We start from the raw sequence: 18,006 nt of genomic DNA on the forward strand, positions 1-18,006 counted from the left end.
TTATGAAAAGGGTTTCAAATGTTGCAAAAATATAGCGCGGTTCATTTCAGCTTCGAATTGACGAATTTTTAAATTTTTAAGTATTCAAATTATAGAATTTTTAAATTTTAACCACTGACATTTTTTAATTAAAAAAATTTTATGTTCCCAAATGTTTGAATTTGCAAATTTCTGATTATCCGACATTTAGAATCTAAATTTTGAGATTCTCAAGTTTCTAGATATCCAAATGTTGGAATTTTCAAATTTTCAAATACTGAAATTTTTAGAATTTTCAGATCCCTGAATAATCAAATATTAGGGTACTTAAATTTTTTAATTTTTGGATTCCCAAGTTCTTGGATTTTTTAAATTGTGTACGGTGCACGTATCACAATTGGCGATGATTCAAGCAAGAGGGACGAAGTAAACCGGAAAGAATCTTCCATTGCACTTGGTCAGACATCGTGATGGCATTCCTATTGAGCTTGCGGCGTGTAATGACGCCGTGAAATTGAAATTAAATGTCGGCAACATGTGTAAACTTCTGAGAAACCAGTGATGTCATCTGGATTAACGAACTACCAAGCGGCTAAATAAATTACAGCTCGTTCGCGATGGAACATTTCGCAATTATGTAAATATTAGCTGCACTCGTATTGCTTGCTCTAATCTACGCGGAAAACTGTCGGTATTATGAACGCAAGCTGCGAAATAATTGTATCTTAACTGCCTTAAATAAAAATGATAGGGATAGAACTAATCGTCTTATAATCAAGATTAGTGATCTCGCTAATTAGCTATGATGTAAACGACGAAAATAAATTCCAGCCATATAATTTCAAAACAGTTATGCAAACTAGAGTAATCAAATTGCATTTTATCCCAACTGTTGGCTTATCAGTAAATATGATTCAGTTGTAGTAACATATAACGAGATTGGGACCATAAAAGTTATTTCAAGAAGTGATATCATATTTAAATTAAAATCGAATTACGTCAAACAACGTGTTTGTTTCTTACGTGAGCGGAAAGAAACTTACAAAAGACTGTCAACATTGAGTTCAAAAAATTATTATCCTATTAGATAAAACATTGAATTTAGTTAGAGATTATGAGATTCGTTTCTTCTGAGAACAGTTTTTAGCAATACTCTGTAATTTTCGTGCGTATTGTGTATTTGGTGTCTTACGTTCATTCACATAGTAACATCATTGTTCTACTTCCTTTAATAAAGAAACACTTCCGGTAAGGAACTGTTATACGGAACAAGTGAATGAAGGGCTCGCTTATGGTATATCGTAAAGATTATATTACTTCCTGCTCGTTAAATTTTTTTTCTGCGGAACTCCGATTCTTTCACAAGATATTACTGTATAGTAAAAGAAGAATTACATACATATAATTATTATATATATATTTAATTTAGCATAGAATATTTAAAAAATTATATTTGTAATCGTATGCATCCGCAAGGAAAAAAAGCTGCATTCCTAGCTTCATACTGTATTTAAATCCCTGGAAATGACATTGAGTTGACTATAAACTCCAATTATACTCATATTACTCATTTTATCACACAACTCTTCAATCTAGTATAAGATAAACATACACTGATTCGATCACCTAGAAATATTTTTTAAAACAACTGATTTCAAGTGAAAACAACATATAGATGGCTCTCATACTACTACGAATAACTTACAAAAATTATCCTACAACTTCTCATCTACATCTAACATCTAATTATCATACATCTAATTATCCTACATCTAACATGATGTAGATATACAATGTCTAGGGACTTTATTTTTCAAAACAACTAATCTCAAATGTGGAAACAACTTACATGTTCTATTCATACCACTACAAATAAGTTAGAAAAAGATTGAATGCTGGAATATTCCATCAGATAACCTACATAACGATCCTGAACTACTAAATTCACGGTCAAAATGGTAGACGGCTACAAACAAGTGCCATTGAAAAGTATAGGGTTGCAGGAGCGGATCGTTGTCGTTGGTAATGTCAGTTGGTGGCCAAATATAGACATGTCGTCATATCGTTTGAACTTGGTACAGCTTGCCACATTCTATATTTCGTCTCCCTTGGTTGCGAGCGCGTGTGTAATATATCAGATGAATATTTGCTAGATTTAAGTTATCAGTGTCAATAGTGTGTTGGTATCTCTTTTCGAGGTGAGTCAGGACGAGTCTCGATAATAATACGGTTCAGATTTCACCTGGTCTTCTTTGCCACGGTCTTCTCTGCCCCATCGTTGCGTACGACGCATTTCCGGGGCAATTTCGTACTTCCTGGCAGCGATCGACCATCTTCCAAGTTCGTCGAACGCTTCATCTTCGATTCATTCTTCGTTTTCTTCATTGAGTCATTCGATTTTTTATTTTAAGGTTATTTTCGGTAATATATCTTTTGTTGTTGAATTGGGAAATTTGTATAAATAAAAATATCAAAGGAAGCTTGAAAGGTCATGTCAATAATTCAAAGTTTAATTACTTATTTAAAAAACCCTTTTAAGAGTTTTCGATTATTCTTGGTCTAGATAGTTTATGTTTCCTTAACTGATAAATGGACAAGGTTGGTACAATGTACGAATTATTGCGTATGAAGAAGTATAAATAATCTTCGTAATATAAAAAATATGTAATCGATTACCTTTTTCAATTTTGAGATAAAAAATTGCTTTCTTATACATCTTATATCTAGAACCAATATCGAAAAGTCATTGATTCTTATCTATAGACGTTGCTGCAAATCATTGAGGTGTTTGTGTAGCTGTGCCGAGGTGCATGTAGCGTGCTTCCGGGCGAATCTCGAACTTCCTATTTGCTGTCCGAATAAACGAGCTTATACACTGGCTATTTCAGTCGAAGCTGAACGATGAAATCTAAAGCAAATGAAAATTGACGTTGTAAACATCAAGAAGGAAATAATTAAGCTCCTAGATTAATCTAGTAGCTTTTATAGATTTCCTTCTAGAATTTGTAAGTACAATTAATCCTGGCGATGCATAGGAAATTAGTGGGTTCACCTTGGATTTCGTTTTACTTTCTATTATGCCTCGTATGGAAGGTTAATTGAAAGTAAATGGAAACTAAGCGAATATAAATAAATGTTTCCATGAAATAATATACTATAAGTATCATATGTACTAGCATCTGGCGTAACGTTCACGTCGCGAAATAACGAAATATAATTTTTGTTATGTTTATGGAAAAATTCAATAAGTTTGAATATTTGAAACATAAAAAGATAGAAGCACTGAATAATTATAGACATTCAGAATTGGATGAATAAATGGTGTGCGCCAGTAAATAGTTAACAGCCATGTGGCGCTAGTGTCGCGTCACCAGTCTTCATAATATCAACGAAGTTCCAAATATTTTCGTATGGCTGTGTATCTTATTTTTTTCTCTATCAAATATGTTGAGTATCGGCGTTATCAAAAAAAGAAAGAAGTAGTAGTGACATGGATTTATAAGTCATAACGTCATCGTCACTTCTATCAGATAATCGCCAGAACAAGTCACACAAGGCAAGGCGTTTGCCATGTAATAATGATATTCGATATTGGTAATCGAAATTTGTATCAAAAATAAATTATCGCGATATTTGAAAAGCTATTTTATGAAATGACTCACTTCAACGTATGAATTTTATTTCATACAGCTTATATTTTATATTATTTATTTCACATGAATGAATTTTGAAAATACTATTAAATGTTGATAGCCGCAAAGTATGTATATCGATTGGACTCGACAAAAGTTGAGGATATCTGTAAATGTTGACTTACTAGTAATACGTGTTGACAAATGTTTAAAAGCTGATGATGTTGAAAGATGTTAACAAGCCTAAATGTTGACCAACGTTAAAGCTGATGACAGATATCGAAGACATAAATGCATGTTGACATTGTTGGTGGATGTTGACAGATTCCCTAATAATATTAAAAATTTAACAAGTAAAAGCACCAAATTCATGATAATATTTCAAAGTTACTGCTATTTCACACGATTGAAACTAGACAATCAAACAATTCGTTCTTTTCAGTGTATTTATCGAGTTTTAGAAACGATCTCTCATTTCTTGTCACAGTGAAGAACATTTCAACAATTCTTTATGTTTGAAGACGTTACATCACTGGATGACGATATGCTAATGCCATAAAAATTTATTTATCGTACGTGTTTCTAGCTCGTGACATCAGACCTTCGACTAGACTTAAATGGCTGTACAGCAAGCATTAAATTTAATTTGGCAGATGTTCACTCTATAAAAACTACAAATTTTTGTAACAATTTTGCAATTCATTTTCGATCGAACCATACTTTTCTACCGCATAGAGAATAATATCGCATCTATTTAAATTTTGGGAGAATTAAAATCTTAAACTATTCTTAAACTATTAAAAATTTGTTTCACGGCCGAAACCAAAGAGAAACTCACACGCGAAAGTTTGAATTAACAAGTTATGAATTACACCCTCTAATACTTTCTTAAAAAATTATCGTCTCTTGTATCACGGTCATACAACGTACGTTTAATTTATGTAAATTCATTCTAACGTACACATTACATAGCCCGCGTCCCTATGAAAACGTCACGGTTCGTGCTCGACTGCATAATTGCATCGCACGATCATCTAATCAACTCGAAAACGATGCATGCTTAATCATGCTACGAGCAAATTATGATTTATTTGAATTTGTAAACATATTTTATTCAAGTATAATTGTATTATTCTATTATTATCGACTATTATCATTTTTAGTTTACTTGCTATTTTAATCTTAGTTTCCACGGAAGTTACTATAATGATACAATTTTTCTGTCCTCTCGCATTTTCCTTTCTTTCTTCTTTTTTTAAAATCAGATTACCTATTTCACCCATCAGTACCATTCAATCGACCGAATTCTAAATTACCTTTATTTAACAATTGCCAAATTTAAAAGAGTACTATTATTATTAACACAAACTTTAATTTTATATATAAATTTACATATATTCGATTACAATCAATAACTTAATTGCTACGCCATTGGTAGGTACATTCCCGTTCAAAAGAACATATATACGTATAATATCTGGCCACTTGCTTTTGACAGATAATATATCACGAAACTTTACAATTGCAAAACAAGTAACGATAAAAATTTACGTATTGTTATTGTAAGTCGATCATGTCGCATACATTCTTAAAAGAAAATTGTGCTCTATACTCATATACTCATTGTTAACGTTATTATATAAAAGAACGGACACAAAATGTTCGCGATACGCGATAAGAGTCCTGGCAGTTAAAGTGGTCTTGAGTTAACAGCTGAATCAGTTCGGTGTCGCCATTCGTAGACGTCCAATCGTTCTTCATTCGTCGTCTCCTCGTTTCGATATTGAGTCGTGATTTTCGTCAATTTTTCATGATATTGACTTTGGTGAAAGAAGTCATGAAAGCAGACCAGTGGATCAACGACCATTGAAAAATGAAAGGGACAACCGTGTCAGGCAATTATCATTATGGTACGTTGAATTTAACCAGTTGTAATTTAATTTGTGAATCAATAGATCGTAAAACGTGGATAAAGGATCACATTTGAGTTTCTAACGAAGTTCTTGATTAGAGGCCATTGAATAGGATTAGGCGTTGATAGGTTAAAATCTCTGTATCTTTTTATCGAAAGGGATTATGGGTGTGGTAGTCTTTTCATGGTAGAAGAACGATTTGGAAACTGCCATATCTACGTAAGTTTATCTTAACAGATAGATTATCTATCGAAATCCTGCTACGCATTCCATGTAATTAGAGCTCGATGAATGTCGTTTACTATTTAGCTGTTCGTCGGCTAAGCTCGTACGATTTAATCGACCCGTGTTTTCTATCGGGATTCGCTGTTTTTTTTTGTGTTTAAACAACTTTTAAGCTTATTTTTAAATATAGAAGTTTGATTTGTTTGATGTAATTTGAGGGCATTTATAGGATTTAATAACTGATTTGGTTAGGTTGAATTAGAGATGAATCATGCCGGAAAAGGTTAAATATCTTTAAAATTAGTATTAGAAATTAAAAGTTTTTTTAAAAAGTAGCCCTAAAGTATTCAAATGTATGTATTAAAAATAATATTTGTATTAGTTACATTTTATTTCAGCTCTAAATACATACATTTGTTTTGTACAATTCTATTACAGTGAAATCCATCATGGCTGCTTTTTAACCTTACATTACCGAACACGTAAAATTCTATAGTCTATCCCTAGATTCTACACAAACTACTTTAAATTCTTCTATAGTCATCCTGGTTGGTTCAGTATCTCTTCGTTACCGAAGTACTTATTGTATAAGTACTGAACAATTTTTGCAAAAATTATTACGTTCAATTCTCAATCTAATTTCCTAGGAAAATCATAATATCATGCATTATATGTATTTTAGTTCGGACAGGTTTTGAAGTAAGGTTTGCTGAAAACTACGAGGAACGTATGCAAGTAGTTGTGTTTGCAGACGTTACGCTCGAAGAATCCGCAAGCGTATATACGCGCGTGCGTTACAATCGCGTTACATGGTTTCCAACGGCTTAGAAAAGCGACGAACAGCTTCAGACAGAGACAGAGTTTAAGCATTTTAATCAAATCTACGATGTTACCTGCTTGTCATTGCCCTCTCGGTTCGCACGTAGCCGTCTATTGGCACGCTTTTCAGTGCGAACGCGAACTAACCACTGAGGTTGCTGTTTCTCCTCATTGGCGTATATATTTCACATTTTTCTTCTCTCGAATATCTACATCTTTTGTTGTTTTCTCTTGTTGTTTAGAATAGTAAAAAATTCCTTACAATTAGGTTCTTGCGAGAAAAAATACTTTTTCAAAACATAGATATTATTTAAGATTAAATTAGTAGATATTTTAGATTAAGTTTCAACGAAAGAACGTAAGTTGTTTGATTTACATTTAAACAAAAAGTTCGTCTTTAAGACGTTGTTCAACTATAATTAAGTAGAGATTTTAAGTTAGCTTTAAACGACACAGCATAGGTTTCGTTTCATTCACATTCGAATAAAAAGTTTCTCTAACTATATATCCTGTGAAACAAAAATATTTTTCAAGGTAACATTGATGTTAATTAATTTCATGGATATTTTAGGTTAGGTTCCAAGTGTTTCAAAGTAGATTAAATGTGGTTTGCATTTCAAGGACTATGTGTATACTTATTTAACAGGATGTATGAAAGTTAAGAGGTTAAATTTTACTAGTGACTCATACTAATGAAGTTATGATGAATATATACTGTATATCATATTATAAACATATAATGTGTATCATTTATATTTTATATCGCCCTTACTATCTTTAAAACAATATATTCCGATGATGTATCGTGTAAATATCGTTTTCTCAATATTTAGCTTTAAACTTCTCAATTGTCGTTATCTAAAAGGAGTGCAAGAATTCTCAGGTGCGACATGTCTACAAACAACGTATCTTCACCGACGAATTCGTGTTAACTAGAGAGTCGTTTTGCAATGAAAACCAACTTGTTTTGTCAGACATCAATTTCAAGATAGCATTGCATTAACATAATGAACACTTTTATCGAATATGTTTTTCAACGACAACACTCGTTGTGTATGTAGACATAAACGATCACAGCACGAACGTATTTAGTTATGAGCTGAATTAATTGTAATGCTTTCAGTCACTGCTCAGATACATAGCGTCAATAATGAAGGATATAAATACTATTCAAATAAGCGTCGTTCGGTGAACTAATCGGAATAAATTGTATATGGTAACGATTTGTAATCTTTTTGCAATTCTTATTCCCCTCAATTGCTTAAATAGAAAAATTCATTTAATAAATTAATAAAATTAGAATTTTGTTCGTACAAGTTGTCGGTTGAATAATTTGTGTTTTCGAATTGGAGATAATTTTAAATTAGAGCATTATTGATAATAAGCTGTAATGGAAGTTTATATAATTTTTAGATGATAATTGTAGAGCCCAAATACATATGTATCTAGAACAGAAGATCAGTATACTTATTAATTAAAGTAGCACATAGAGTAATAAATGGAAGTTTTAGTAGGCGGAAAAAACTACGTCTTTAAATTGGATTCCGTCGTTTTGTTATCCATAAATTTCCATTGTTTTATCTCTAACTCACTTGAAATGAATGTTTTTACGTATCTTACTTTAGTGTTAAAAAAATACTACAGAAAGATTAGAAAAATATTTAAAAAGTTCGTTAAAAAATTGTTCGAACAATCTTATTAAATATCAAAATGTTGTATAAGCTCGTAACAATATTAAGGGTTACATTAAAATTATATAAAATTCATTCGACATAAAATTACACGAAGTAAAAGGAGAATTGTGCCACAGTGTGCTCGACTATTTCAATCACGAGCTATCACCAGGTTCCGATAAGGTATCTTCCCTGAGAGTGAAAGAATCATTTCCATCGTCGTAGAAATAGAAAATTATCCGTTATTAATGAAAGTCATCAGGGTTATTTTATTGAATTCTTCTATGCAATAATGTTTTTTGTCGTCTTGGAAAAAATATAAAATACTTAAAAAGATTAATCTCTTAAACGATAATTCTGCGATATGAGTTGATTATTGGATATAGATCAATACGATAAAACACACTGTTGGAGCTAGATCACCTTAAACTGTAATGAGTATAATTCGTGTCTTTGAAAAACTTTCGTTTTATCCATTCTTTTTAGCGAATTATGAGTTTATTATCCGCCCCATTTCGTATCACTGAGACGACTGTCATCAGTTTTTTAATGAGCTTATTACTGATTACATTGGCAAGTTAACAGTATCTGTTTTTGAAAATGTATGGATCTTTCGCTAACTTAGAGTTCTATCTCTCTTTAATAATCTGTAACACACGCATATATATATATATATATGAGAAATAATCCAAAATAAGAAGAAAAATGTATGTATTAGAAGAAGAAGAACGAAATACAACATTAAAAGAAAAAAGATATAACGAGCAGTGTAGAGAAAAATGCTTAAGGGTAAAGAATAATGAAGATAAAAAATGTAAATATGACGAAATTAAAGAAGAATTCTAGAACTCTTCTTATATTTGTCTTTAGAAAAAATCCTTGAACTATATCATCTATTTTTGGATTAGCATGTATAACATATTTACTAAGGTAATTTTGTTACTAAATTTTTACGATGTTTTATTGTGTGATGATCCTTTATCTTTGATAAATTATCGGATGAATCGTTATCGAGGATTATATGATACGTAATTGTCTAAAGAGATCAAGAGATCAAAAGATCAAAAGATCAAGAGATCAGAAGATCATGGTGCTACTAAAAAATTGTTAAACTTGAAATAACCCTTGCGTCTTACGATCATGTTTTCGTATAAATTAACGATCAAAATAAAGAATTCCACCGAACTTTATCGAAAAGCATAAAAACGAATTTGTAATTCCTAAAACAAGTATTGACACCTATTCAACATAAATTTCCGATTTTATTCAGCATATAATATTTTTTTAATCAAACTAAACTCAAACATCTCTGAAAACATCTTGTTAGAATCATTAATTAAAAGTCATGATTGATTTTATGCTCAATTTTCTGGTTTAAATCTTACCCTTCCAAAAGAAATCTTGTTCACTGACTTTCATGAATTAAACTACCGGCAAAATTAATGCGTCGTTCACGGACAATGGCGGACGAGCGTGGTTACTAGGGGAAAAAAGGGGGCAGCATTGTGGCGAAACGTGTGCAAGGTAAATAAAGAGTAAGCGCGAACGACGTTTACCTGAGAGAACCGTTTTGTTTTTTACCACTGTTCGTGACTCGACGAGATTATTGTCCCCGGTTTATCGTTGCTATCGTCGGCATGTGTCATAAATTTTTTCCCGCCTTATAAGGACCGAACAACAACCGAATAAATGTGTACGCGAACTTGAATTGCTTGTTTAGTGTGTATATGGAAAAACTGGGATTTAATAGGACTCTGCTTCCTTTCTACCGTGCAATGAGGTAAAGAAAGGGAACTCATTGTTCTTCTTGATCCTTAATCGTAGAGTTTTAGTGCGAAGTTAAGCATCTGGCACACAAGTATTTTATATGTAATATTTGAATTAAAAAAATAATTTCCTATTTTTAAGTTAAATATTATTGTAATGCCTGATATTAAAAATTGAAATTCTTATTTACTTTAATGATATTATAGTATCATACTTTCTTGTGGACTGAGAATTATAGCCTGATATAAGCCAAATTATGAGAACTTGAACTTAGTCACGTATTTCAATTTTTAATAGAATCATTCTATCGAGTATTATACAAGTTCCATAACTAATTAAATTACGACCTCACGCTTGTGAATATTCTATTTCTAGTTTTCGTGATTTGAAAAGTTTAGCGAAATTTGTATAATAATAAATATATTACATACTTTTACGACTTACTCTTTACACAGTTATGATTTTCAGTGCTCTACTTATAGGAAAGTTTTATATTTTACCAATATTGCAACTAAAATAGAACTGTTTAGAAATTCCCCTAGCATTCCTACGAAACATCGCATTCGAAAGAAAACAGAAATTTCCATTTCCGTTACTAGTGTTTCTAAAACCTTTCCAAATAAGGTTCTGTGTTTAAAGCGTGTCTAATTTTGGTGAAATGTTTGGTTTCAGGGGCGCAGTATGTGCCCGGTGTTGGGCTTGGCGCCGCACCCCAAACAAGGAGTTACATCTTCGACTACACGCCAAACTATCCACCGTCCAGAGTCGACAAATTCAGGGGTGGTACTGATATACAGAAGAGAATGACTCAGAGGGAAGATACACTGAGGTTTGAGCAGGGCCGTATTAAGGCCCTGCAGGAGGAACGTCTGCATATACAGAAGAAGACATTCACCAAATGGATCAACTCGTTTCTGTTGAAGGTACATTTTGCTTTTTATATAACTTCTGATATTATAAAAGAGACAGTAATTCGTAAGAGAATATATCTTTTAATTTTTCGAATACGTTATCTTTCTACTGCCTGGAAAAAATTGTAAATAATTTTTTAAAAATTGTTAAAAGTAATTAAAAATAATTGAAGTAATTAAAATAATTAAAATTAAAATATAACAATACTAAAGATATTTGTAAAAATGGCCTACTTTTGTGCGAATACAACATTTCTCAATTACTTGAAAAAAAAACACTAAAATAATTTGAAAATGTAAAATGGTAAAATGATAAAAAAGTAATTAGAAAATGTAGATGATACGATATTTATAAAAATACCTAAGATATTTATAAGAATGACACACGTCATATTAGGGTCGCTAGAATATCTACATAGGAAGGAATCCGGAGACTTGTTGAATCGATTACTTTCACTTCGCAGGCACGTATGGAAGTGGAGGATTTATTCACGGATCTAGCGGACGGCAAGAAATTACTAAAACTGCTAGAGATCATCTCCGGTGAACGATTGGCCAAACCTAACAATGGTCGTATGCGGGTGCACAAAATCGAGAACGTGAACAAATCTCTGGCGTTTCTTCACACAAAGGTAGAATTAATTAATCGTCTTCTCACATGCTATTCAAATGAACTTCATCTTTCTACGTATTTCGAAGGTGTATTTCAAATACATATACATATTGTTTCTATTCCACAAATAATCACATGAGAATTTAAAAAATATTTCAAGTTTTCTAAGAAAATATTATATCTAGGGAAACCTATGATTCTAGGGATATTTATGGTTCTAGGGATACTTATGATTCTAGGGATCCCTATATATTTCTAATTTTAGAAAATGATTCTAGAAGAATTTAGGTAAATCTAAAAAATAGTATCTAGGGAAACTCGAAATATAAAGTTTCATATTTTCTAGAAGAACATAAAATTATACTTTAAAATTAACATTATAGAACCGAGCGTTTTTATTGACAGACATCATTACTAATCTCGGATAGTTTTTGCATCAATCTTTCAATATTTGCAACGGTTATATTTAAACTAAAAGTTTACAGTTCCTGTCATAATCAAACAAAAACGACTTGGCGGTTAATTTCTCTTGAAATCTTCCTCTTAATCTTAAGATATCTTCATAAATGAACAAATTATCATATTCGACGTCTTCCTAGGTAAGATTAGAAAATTTCTCCCGGAGGTATAGATTCTAGTAGCTTTGTTCACTACATCGATGTATCTAATTGTTCGTTAGAGAGGACGTAGGAAATAATTCTCACGCTTTCACGATTGTCTTCTCTATTTCGCGACAGCGTTACATTCGATTATGAGATTATGTAAGGGGCGGCGCTGTTACGTAAGTGAAAATTGAAATTTTCTACCGGCGAGGCTTTTCCTCGCCATGAACATTAATAAATGGCTGTATGTATTATCTGGCATCCGACTCGTGTTTGCTCGATCGTTTCGTTACACTTGAGCTATCAGCCGTTTTATTCAAGTAACTGGCTAATTACGGTTAAGTGTAAATGATGCCAGACATGAAAATTAAAAGTGATTTAGTTTCGCGAATTTTAAGAGCGCTACAAAATCAGAAGAATGAACACGTGAAACCGTAAGAGAAAAGGTGAGATAAGCGACGCGTGGCTGCTACTTCCGGTAATGGGAGACTCTGATCGTGATCATCTTTCTTGGGCAAATCATAAATGCTATGCACACATGTAGCGTTCGATGTCTCTAGAGAAGTGAAGAACGTAAAATTTAAGAAATTTTGAAATATAGAATTTTAGTTTATAATATAAAGTATGAAAACCTTCGAGTTTCTTCTTTCGAAAGAATAATTTGAGATCTCGGGAATATAGAAGGATTTTCAACCTGTTGAAAAATCCAAGATCTTTGAAGATCGAAGATCAAGAACTAGAAACCTTTGAAGTATAATAGGATTTTAGGTTGCCTTGATAAATATGAAGTTTAAGAATCTTCGATTTCCTTGAGCAGTGTAAGATCTAGGGAAATTTACAACCTAGGACTTTGAATCTTTAAAAGAAGCACAAAGATCTTGAAAGTATAGAATATTCTATGTACAATTCTGGAGAGACAAAACAGTTTGCAACGGTTTCCTTTGGTTTACCAAGTCATACGACAAGAATAAATTATAAAAGTCACAATACTTAGAAGCAACGTCTTTCAGACGCATCTTGCGCCCACGATCCCGTAACTACATTACGTCGCGCCATATGCAGCATACATAAAACTATTATGTCATAAGCTACGAAGCATAGAGGCCATTCACGAGGACTTTGCACTTGTAGGGCTTCGCCGCAAGTTCCGCGTTCACGTAGGATGTCTTTTCTAACTTGTATGGCGTATGGTGTATCGACTACGAGAAGTACACCCAAACACTATACATTATACATGACTAACATTATTATGCAATTTCGATGATAAGAATAATAGTTAATTACCATGCTAAAATCGTTATGCGATATATTTTGTATTTTTAAAGAGAACTTTTTAATTAACAGAAATCTATTATCACTTTATCTCTATCAAAAATATCATAAAAACAACATTGAATATAACATTTTAGATGCTTAAACAATTTATAAAGAATCATATAATATTTTAAGCGTTCTTTAAATTAATTGTTTTCTCACATACTTTAGGATTAAGGCAATATTATATCTAGGGAATTTAGGTTCTCTCTAGGATTCTAGGGATCCCTATAGTCCAAATGTAAGAAGAAAATTTAAAAAAGATTGTCATTCTCTATCGTCATCTATAAGAAGTAACAGTTATTATTTTTTAACACTTGTAACATTTCTAGTCATTAATGAAAACATAGTCTAATTTGCTAGCAATATTACATTTAGATTCGAATGAAATTCAATCAGAAATGGTTTCTCATAAAAGCAGAGAATCGATTGGAAAAAAAGAAAATCCGCATTTCCGCATACATTCCACGTATCAGTTTTGCCAAATGCGGAACTTTCGTCAAATACTTTCGCGATTTGCAGGTTTGAAATTCGTCGCGTTAGCCGATTTTCCCTCACTTTCTAAACCGGATGAAAAATCGTTGGGACGTTTATGGAATGTGTTTGCATTAGCCGAGGATCACCTTCCAGAAATAGCCGTGTCCTTTCCAATGATCCTGGTGGGAGATATCGCCCGTCATCACTCGGTGAACCAAGCGACTATATATACAGACTATGGTGATTGATTCGCGTGCCAAATTCGATTGGGTGTGGTTGTCCCCAGATTTCGACATTTGTCATTCCTCTACACATATCGTTTCAAATTATCATTCGAGACTTGTTACTCGAATATGTCATTGTTGAACCAATCGTGGTCGTTTATCAAGTACACTTTGGAGCGGCTGATTGATAAGTTGACACATTATAGCTATTTTTTTAGAAATAGGAAACACTTGTAGTTTTTTAGTCCTTTGAAGAAATATTAGGGACACTTTTAAAATTAAATTAACATTAATTTAAATTAGGGATTACAGATTTTCAGTTCTAGAGTGTTTGGGTTTATTAATAAATAATAATTAGGCAGAGATTAATAAATTTGTAACTAGTGTAGTTAAATAAAATTATGATAAGCGGTTTAGTTAGATAAAATTATTATACATCAAAGGAGAAGTTGGATTTTTAGCAAGGAAGAATATTTCTGTTAGAGAACGCATCCTCCTCTTCCAAAGAAGTGATATTTTTGTGAAATATTAAATATAATTGTCCAGAATCAGAAGAAATGAAAAATTGTATTAATTACAAAAAGTTCTTCTTAATTCTTCGAAAGAAGAAATATCACAAAAGAAAACTTTAATCTGAAGCGTTAATCCAGAAATGTTGATAATCTCTTTTGTTCTTATCATCAAATGACGAATCTATCAAGCGGATAATTCGCGGATGGAAAGTTATTCGTGGAAAGGACATGTTTCGCGCGTGTTTATTACCGCTCATGTTACGCGATTCGCGGCAACCTCGTTACGTAAAGCATCTTGCTAATCGCGTATAAAAAGTGTAAAATATGCGGACGTGATCTTAGGCGAGCATTAAATTTATGTACCTGTTCGTAATCAACGTTGGAGCTTTCGGTTTACATGTTGCACATTGCTGTATAGAATACAACTACCTTATGGTTAAATTCTCTTATGTTCCATACTGTTGCTTTGTTCCTTAAAAATTCTGTATTATCGTAGCCCCAGTGAATAGCACCGTGATAAGATAAGCGAATAGAAAAATATATGAAAATTGTTTGTAACTCTTTATCTAATAATAAATATTCCCACAAATATATAATTTATGCAATAACATATCACCTACGTAAATCTGTAAGATTCTCCTTTGGAATACAAAGTACATGTATTATTTACTGCTAATTCATGAACACGTCGTGATTGTTATTTTTAACTATGATGAATTTGTTTTGACTACTATAATTTTCGAATTCTTGGATATTAACATCTTGCTCAATAAGCCAAAGGAGCGTCATTCTTCTTTTTTTGAATGATCAATTTTATATGCTTCTCTTAAACTCGAACAATTTTTTAAAGATACATAAATGAAATGAAAATTCAAGAGACTTTCAACGATATGTAGCTTGTTTTTAATAGTTGAGGAAAACTCAGAAAAAATATAGCTGAACAATGTAGAGAAGATCATACTGTGAAAATACATTTTCATTGTATCGTAGAAAGAGAAACAAAGACACGGAATTTGGAAGTTTGAGAGAATGCAAATGACGATAAGGAGGATGTAGAGAACATTATGCTGCAGGATTGCAGGATAGTGTTCGTGGAGCATTCTGTAACTATGTATCCAAGGCTCTGACAAGATAACTGCGTCTAAAAGGTGGATGGCTTTCGCTCTAGGGGCTGTTCCCATGACCGAAAGAATCGGAGCCGACAGTAATTAGGGAGGTAGCCTCGGGCCATTCGGAGAAACCGTAGTCCCCTTGCAGCTTGAAATAACCATACGTACAAGGGTAATATTTCTCAATGTCTAATCTCAAGGATAAGGGAGGAGTAACGTAGGTACGGTCTGAGAAAAAGGAGGAATTTTAAGATTTTTTAAGTGCTAATAATTTTTGTTTTAAAGTGGTTGTAAAATATATTGTACAACGCGTCATAGATAGGTTATTTAGGATGAGTTTACAGTGCTGGAATACTGATTTACTGAATTATTGGAATATCGAGATATTAGAGTGTTGGATTCTTTTGGTTTTTGGGATACTTGAGGTTTTGACTTGAATTTTGAATTATTAAGGAATTGCAGTATTAGAGTATTGTAATGTCAGAGTACCAAAGTCCTTTTGTTTAAGAGTATTAAGTTTTTGAAGCACCAGAATGTATTTTGGAATATCGAAACATTGGTGTTTTAGGGATATTACGCTTGCATGCTCGTCGTCGATATACGTATGAAGCTTAATTATATTGCCTTGTTGAAAAACGTAAGCCAATTCTAGACGTTTCTCTTTTAATTAGTCTTTATCTGTTTAGTATTCAGTTAGGAATACAGTAGGAACTTCATTTGTTGGTAACTTTAATTAATGAGCGATTAACAGAACTTTTGTTGGTTGAATTCTCTTATCTAAATGCGAGCTCCTATTATGTAAACGAAAAATAATTGGTAGCGAGGAGAATTGATGAGCTCCTCAAGTTCGGATAAATGGAGCGTTAGTGTAATTTTTGTTTGCACTTGGCCTCGTATCTTCTCCAATTAGGAACTTTACTACGAATATTAGTTAATTATGAATCAATAACACGTACGAAAGGTGATAGATCTCATTTTGATCGATGTTCAGTTGGTTTTTATTGGTTTACTCAAATTACTCGAAGGTGAGTTTGTATCTCGATTGCAACACACCCTTTAAATTAGAGAGTTAAGGATCGATTCGAGATCCGAATAGAAGGATCTCGCGACGGATAAACGAAAGGGATCGAATTCGAAGGGTACAATTAAAGACAGAGAAAGGAGGAGATCTCTGGAAGGAGGACAGAACTGGAGGCAGGATCAAAGGAGCGAAACAGGGAGACATGGAGAGAAAGAGAGAAGTAAGGGTCAGCGACCGAGGCGAAACTTGCTAGACCGTGAGTCCCGCAGATGTGAAATGAAACCAGACGGCACATACGTTGCTCGTGTGCTGATCATTTCGCGTTAGACGCTGTTCCGCCACGAAGAACCGCTCTTACGAGCCTGTCCACACCTTTAGCCGACGCTTCTGGCTGTCTGTGGACGCTCAATGACACTTCTTTCCTGATGTTTCACTCACAGAACGTGTAATTCAATGATGTCGATCAGGAATAGCGTTTTAACCAGAGATAGATCGAGATGCGATTTTTAGATTTTGGAATATTCGCCAAACTCAGACCCGAAGCTTTGTGTTTCGGAACTCTTGAAACTGGGAACTCGTGAGATTGTGAATAATTATTTTTGTTTTATTATTTTTTTTTTTTTTATGAGAAATATCCATTTTATTAGGAAGTAAAAATTTCTTTTGAGAAAATGATTAGGATCGGTGAAATCGTAGTGCCAATTTAAATGAGTCTAAAGATTATACAGCAACTGGATTGGATTGGTATTGGTCAAATAAAAATAAATTCATATCGTAATCGTAAGCTATTTAAATAAATTATTATTTTCCTGGCGCCCGAGACTTTCGAATCTAAAAACAACCAAACAGATAGAACATGAATATTTTATATATTTTTCCACATATCTCTTTTATAAATGCGTAAGTACATAAACATTTAATTTTTTGTTAATATTGATAAATTATGATCTGAAAAATAGTGCAGATTTGATAACCTGCTGCTTCTAAACAATCATCGATTCATCGAATCAAAATCGCAAGTCTAGAAACATATGAATGTATGTAGAAATCTTAACTGAATCACCCTGTACAATTAAGTTCCTAACCTTACCTCATATTGTAACATAGCCTATTCATAATTTCGCATTAGTTGCGCCATCTTGCAAAAGAACTACCAAGATTCACACGTGTTACATCATTTAACCAACAAGAAACCGATGAGTGGAGGAATTTATT

At 32.7% G+C, this 18,006-nt stretch overlaps 1 protein-coding gene across 5 annotated transcripts in view; it reads left to right on the forward strand.

Annotated features, from left to right (window-relative positions):
* Window positions 1–18,006, forward strand: part of LOC132914198 (spectrin beta chain, non-erythrocytic 5) — a 58,407-nt gene that overhangs the window by 10,956 nt on the left and 29,445 nt on the right. For 3 of the 5 annotated variants that reach the window (XM_060973079.1, XM_060973081.1, XM_060973080.1), the window contains exons 1-3: window positions 5,262–5,521; window positions 10,681–10,931; window positions 11,384–11,551. In XM_060973079.1, the coding sequence (XP_060829062.1) occupies window positions 5,485–5,521; window positions 10,681–10,931; window positions 11,384–11,551 (456 nt within the window). In that variant the 5' untranslated portion in view covers window positions 5,262–5,484. Of the gene's footprint in view, window positions 1–5,261; window positions 5,522–9,790; window positions 10,022–10,680; window positions 10,932–11,383; window positions 11,552–18,006 lie in introns of those variants that run through there. The other 2 variants (XM_060973083.1, XM_060973082.1) reach the window with 2 other exon arrangements.

This window comes from Bombus pascuorum, chromosome 14, assembly GCF_905332965.1.
Source record: "Bombus pascuorum chromosome 14, iyBomPasc1.1, whole genome shotgun sequence".
Taxonomy (NCBI): domain Eukaryota; kingdom Metazoa; phylum Arthropoda; class Insecta; order Hymenoptera; family Apidae; genus Bombus; species Bombus pascuorum.